The following is a 6,201-nucleotide window of genomic DNA, read 5'->3' on the forward strand; positions in this document are numbered from 1 at the left end:
CCATTTCCTACCCTTCCGAGTCCATTCCTTGTTTCCAGTCATCAATCCCTTACTTATCCCTTACTCCTTAAAAGCGGGTAGCGCATTCGCTGAGGCGCTAACTTTGAATGTTCATGGGCGGTGGTGATCACTTACCATCAGGCGAACCACCAGCCTCAGTTCCCCGCTATGACATAAAAATTAAACACGTGAAAATGTCCTGTCCTGTCCTTTGTGGGTGAGGTGCGGTTTATTATTATTATTAATACATGATATTCCCAAATCACCTTAATTGTTATTAAATCCCCTTTCAGTTTATATGGAACAATCATTAAATATCAAATAAGTCACTAAGCCTTACCTATTTAACAGTAAACACAGGATGTATTACGGTCGAGTGCTTCAGATCCAACTCAAAGGACCTAAATAAATAATGGACGATTTCTGCGGGCGTTCAGAACGCGTTGTGTTTTATACCCTTGTGTGAATAGGGGAAAGATTCAGTTAAAGTACATTATATTATATTTTTGAAACCACCGAGGTGCTTCAATAGAAGCTACTATTGAAGAATTATTTAAAAATACGTATTTATCAATACAAACATATTGTAAAGAATATGTATGCATGTATATTAGAAAGTCGTAATAGTTACGACACTTAAAAACCAAGAATGGATGAAGATATTTTTAATGACTTATGGTGTTTGAGATTTGTCTCCGTCTGCAGATATGTGATAAATAAATGAAAATTATTTTAAGAGGGACCGCAGCGAGCAGCGACTGGAATGATAACATACAATATACATTATTTTTATTTGTTGGAACATCTAGCAATAAGTCAAATTTTACTAATACAAAAATAGAGAAAGCGTTTGTTTGTTTCTTTTATTACTTTTTTGTCTCTCACATCGCAGCGGATCATCTACACGTGTTTTTAATATCTGTAGACAGCTAGAAGGCTGATGAGTGACATAGGGTAATATATACCGCGATGGAACATCTCATTCCCATGGGATTATCTTTTGACTAACGAGCGAAGCCGCGCGCGGAAAGCTAGTACATCTATATTTTCAACTTAACGAATAAATGCCATTTTTACTTTTTACAAGATTTTATTTCCGCTTTTCTACGGACGGTTGAATTCTGACACGTGTTAGCGGGAATGAAAATGCTGTCGTTCGAAGGTTACCACAGAAATATCGAATCAGTTTTAAATTACATGTTTGACTTTCTTATGGGCTGGTTGGCCAGTTTATAGTGACAATCAGTACGTACCTCGGGACGCGGGTTCGATCATTATTATTGAGATGTGTTGTTAGATAATTATCCGAAATAATCGATTCGTGTATATTACGGATATCTGAAACGAATCTCATAAAATTGCATTTACGAATATAATTAATTAATCAATAACGATATAGCCCTAATAAATATCTAATGATGGTGAAAGAACAATTTATTACTTAATTCACTTATAACTTTAAACATTAATAAAATATCTAGTAACGAAAAACATCGAGCAAATTGTCTCAATAATATTCATCACTATTTAATATTGACGATCCTAATTGAGTCTCCAAGCAACCGCTATCCAAACGACATCGAATCGCTCAACGACAAAATATACAATTTGGGAATCGCGTAAATATTTTACCTTCAATATCCTCAGACGAGACATGAAATCACGTACCTAAGTTCATTAGCTGTCAACGGTCAAGCCTATATAGGATCAGTTATGTGACGTGACATTCCGATCGAGTTACTCTGATGATATTACGTAGAATGCAATTTGAGTATGTCACGTGGTAGATTAGTTCGGATGGGAGACTGCAATATCGAATGTATATGCATTATGTGTGGTGGAAAGGATATATTGATTAGTAAAGTGCATTTTGTTAGTATCAATTCGCAGTTTTATTCGACGTTCGCAAAAATTAAGGGCGTTCTAAATTCGACTGTGATTTTTTTTTTGGTTTTGTTCTGCAATTGCTGTATTGGTTTTCAACGATTGACACGATTTCTTTTTGATTTGATAGGAAATAGTTGCCTTTTGGTCCCATTTTAAAATCTGGAGGGAGGGGGGAGACGACGACCCTCTCCTCCGGGCGGTAGTGATTTTTTTTTTCCCAAAAATATTTATTTTTGTGGTCATGCTTGTGTTGTTTTAGAAATATATCGTATATTATCAAATCGTACATAATTCTGAATATTGTTATCACATATTGTTTTTATTAGTAAAAGACTTGATACTTATTACGAAAGTAGAAATTTTAGGTACATAAAGAACACTGTTCAATTCAATTTTTTTCATACATTTAACACTCACGCATTTCACTTATAGTTGTTCGTTCAAATGGGAGGCAGGGGAGTGGGAGGGTTGCAGCGCCACGTGCGGAGACGACGGCATGCAAGAGAGACAGCTTTTCTGCGTTCCTGCGAACGTTAGGTATGTTTCATAAAATAAATCAGTTTTCAGTTGTACAGGAATAAATACGATTACGGTATAATATGTAATATACCCTAATTGCATTATACCATATTTGGGGATTTGTAAAAAGTGGAGAAAAGTGTAGTTATTGTGAAGTAGCGTACCAACAAATGCAATATTATAATTACCTATATTTGACCAACTTTTATTTTAATAAAATTTGTTTTTGTGCTCAACTTATTTAATTGTCCATCCCCACATATATGTCACTGTTACCCATTGATAGCGTTTCGACACCAATGGAGAGACACCTTTAAATTACAAACAGACAATTACGTTACGTAATAACTATTTAGTAATCTGTGGTACAGGTGACATAACAAAATTATAAACAATACGTTGTGACGATTTAAAAGTCTTTCTTTAAGCAGTCTTATTGAATAAATAAATTTAAAAAATAAAATTTCACTGTAAATAAATATATAATTGAAACTGTAAGCATATCGTCGCGGCGCGAGCTGATCGCGCGCAGCGTGTCGCCGGCGCTGTGCCCGGGCGCCGCGCCGCCGCGCGCGCAGCCCTGCAACCGCCTGGCCTGCCCCGTCTACTGGCAGGAGCTGCCCTGGACGCAGGTCTGCTTTATCCCTTACACAATACACTCTTTATTGGAAAAACATATATTAAAATGATACACTTTTCTGGTTCTATAGGAGTAGTGTAGCGCTCTATTTGACATTATATTCGTTTAGAATAATTTTAAATGTATAATACTGGCAGAAAATGAAGCAAAAGAATATACTATAAATAACGTATATGCATATTTTTCCGTCGTCCCGCTACTCACACAATATATAAATGCGGCATCCAATGCACAAAATGACTTCATTGTTCTCACAACTTAAATTTCCAGTAAAAATTGCCAAAACTAGCTAACTGAAAAACCTTTAAACTTTAGGCCTCCAGGCATCACTCCTCAACTCTTTATGCCATATTCTCAATACAGAATAGTTGTCGCAACACAACACATAATACAAAGTAAAGGATAGTATACACAACACACGATGCAAAATAAAGCATAGTTGACACGCCGCACGCCCCCAGTGCTCGGCGAGCTGCGGGCGCGGCGTGTCGTACCGGCCGCTGGTGTGCCCCGCGGCGGCGCCGCTGTGCGGGCCCAAGCCGCGCGAGCGCCGCCGCCGCTGCCGCGTGCGCCGCTGCGCCGCGCGCGCCTGCCCGCCCGCCGACGACACGCGCTACTGCGAGCTGTTCACGCGCGACCAGCTCGCGAGGAACTGCGCCGTGCCGCCCTTCCGGAAGTATTGCTGCAACGCGTGCAAGACACTCGACCGGGATCATTAGAAATTGATAAATAATTACGATTAATAAAAATATAAATGCGATCAAAACAGCGTAAATTATCATTTATTTATAATAATTATAGGATCACACCTAGTATTAGTTATTTGCAATAAATAAATAGCCAAACAGACTTACCGTTAGTTCCATTTAAAAAGTACTAGGACATCATAACTGCCTGCGTCTGCCCAACAACGGACGGAGCGCAGTATTGCAAGCGGTTAACTACAGAACAGCTTGTAAGGAATTGCACCGTGCCTTTTCAAAGCACTCCTGTAATGCGTAGAGCAGCTGTGGACCGGAGTTACAAATTAAAAAAAAAATTATAAAAAATATCCAATCAAAACGAAATGGTAGGAAGATAAACTTATTTATCATCAAGTAATTCTAGATTTGCAAATCAATACAAAATAAACTTAACTTAGCCAAACGTACAAAGTACTAGGTTATCATAACCCAACTAGAGCTCACACCGTCGTGCGTCCCTGTCCAACAACCACCTTACGATTCTGTGGTACTGTGACCTGTTTACACGAAAACAAGTCACGTGGAACTCTTCTGTACCAGTACCCTTCAGAAAGTGTTGTAATGCGTGTGGGACAAAGGAAAATTAAATTATGAAAAATACAAATAGAATCAAAAAGGTCGAAAATCGTTTGCAACAAAATACAAAGGAAATTAGCAATAGTATATTCTGAATTATCAGCAAGTTCATTCAGCGTCGATACAAAATGATATATGTTTAGATGAATTGATTCGTATTTAATGTCCTCGCTAATTTGTACATTTAATAATAAATACAAGATACCTGTTATGTGACAAATTCACGTATTGATATGAACAATTAATGTATACCAAAGTAATTTGCAGCATGTTCTAATAACCGATTGAAATTTCCCTCCAATATATAAATTAAATGAGATTATGAACCGACTGAATTTCTCTAATGATCAAATTTATGAAGCCTTCACAATATTAAACAACTTTTCATGTGGAGTCCACTAGTATACCTATATTTTATAATAGACAACGATTATAAGTTTTGTAGGTATATCTAATTAGAATTTTTATTGTAAAGTACGCAACCATGCCGAAGAATAATTATAAATCAATAATAATGTAAGAAATATTTTTAATTTGTTTATGATGCATTAGTTCAATAGCAAACAATAGTTTATAAACTAGTATCAGCTTGCTACATTCTTATTGTATTTATATAATATTATATTATATTCTCTAAAATGAGGAAGTCCCCGTGACAATCGGAAAAAGAACTCGAGCTTTCGCAATTATCCTAATGCACCCTACACAGTTAAATACTCTTTAAAGCTGCCATTTGCCAACTACACTTAATTATTGTACTTTAATTAACGTTTTTATGTACCCTATACCTACTGAGAAAATCTTGTATTTAAAATCGAAAAAAAAACGAATTTGTAAATCACGGAATATTAAGAAATATACATGTAATAATACATAATCATAAAGACTGGAATGTATTCTTAAATTTTCTAACAAAACTTGTAGAAACTCAACGCAAAAAGTATACAGAAAAAATCTTTAAACAATCATCAAAACGGATCAAACGACGCATCTTAAAGAATCTCTCTATACAAACAGTATTGCTTTTCTATTTAATGTAGGTTATTTATAAGTAGATTTAATTTGCATTATCAATGTATTCGGGAACGAAGTGCCATAATTCTGTGTACACTTCCACTTTATAAAATAAATGTGCTAATCTAAAGATTGTTTTATTGTCACCAAATAAATTATTGCCTTCATAATAAATGCAACCTTTATGCATTTTTTACCTTAAAACCTTGGAACCTATAAATGATGTATAATATAATTATATAACATTACTTACAAATCTAAAATTTTGAGTGTTAATACATAAGTATAATATTTGTTGATTACGTACTGTATCATATTTAAATAATCGCTGCTAGTCCCGGCGGGTTGATCCGAGAGAAAAACGAAACAAAATATAGCCTTATTACACACATAAATAAAATGGCTCTATTTGTGAATGAACTTTAAAGATTTGTTCAATAGATTAAGAGATTACCCACTACAGCCTCACAAACTTGTGAGTTTCACCTTACAAATTTTACTCGTTTCTAATAGTACTAGTATATAGTTTAGATTTCAACCTACCTAACTAGACAACAAAGGAACACACCGGATTAAAATTTCATAGATGTACATTATTCATACCAAACACTTTTTCCACAACAGCGTAAGCTGAGTAGTTGTTACAATATTTTTGATTACAAGAAATTTCCCAAGAATTTGCCCCACTCTCATAAAGCATGTTTACCTGAATAATATGTTAGTAAATTGTTTAACCTCTTTGAAAGTTTTGGGTTGATATTTTATTTTAATGTAGCTCGTAATTCGCCACATGGTAAGCAATCACCTGCGTTGCCCGCTTTG

The 6,201-nt window shown here is 35.5% G+C and overlaps 1 protein-coding gene across 1 annotated transcript in view; it reads left to right on the top strand.

The window, feature by feature from the left end:
- The window catches only part of LOC119840394 (A disintegrin and metalloproteinase with thrombospondin motifs 3-like), a 49,274-nt gene extending 43,769 nt beyond the window's left edge, over positions 1 to 5,505 (top strand). The window contains exons 15-17 of the mRNA XM_038366992.1: positions 2,320 to 2,424; positions 2,906 to 3,038; positions 3,508 to 5,505. Coding sequence (XP_038222920.1) covers positions 2,320 to 2,424; positions 2,906 to 3,038; positions 3,508 to 3,765 — 496 coding nt within the window. The 3' untranslated portion in view covers positions 3,766 to 5,505. The remainder of the gene's footprint in view (positions 1 to 2,319; positions 2,425 to 2,905; positions 3,039 to 3,507) is intronic.
- Positions 5,506 to 6,201: the final 696 nt, after the last annotated feature.

Source organism: Zerene cesonia, chromosome 6 (assembly GCF_012273895.1).
Source record: "Zerene cesonia ecotype Mississippi chromosome 6, Zerene_cesonia_1.1, whole genome shotgun sequence".
Classification (NCBI taxonomy): Eukaryota; Metazoa; Arthropoda; class Insecta; order Lepidoptera; family Pieridae; genus Zerene; species Zerene cesonia.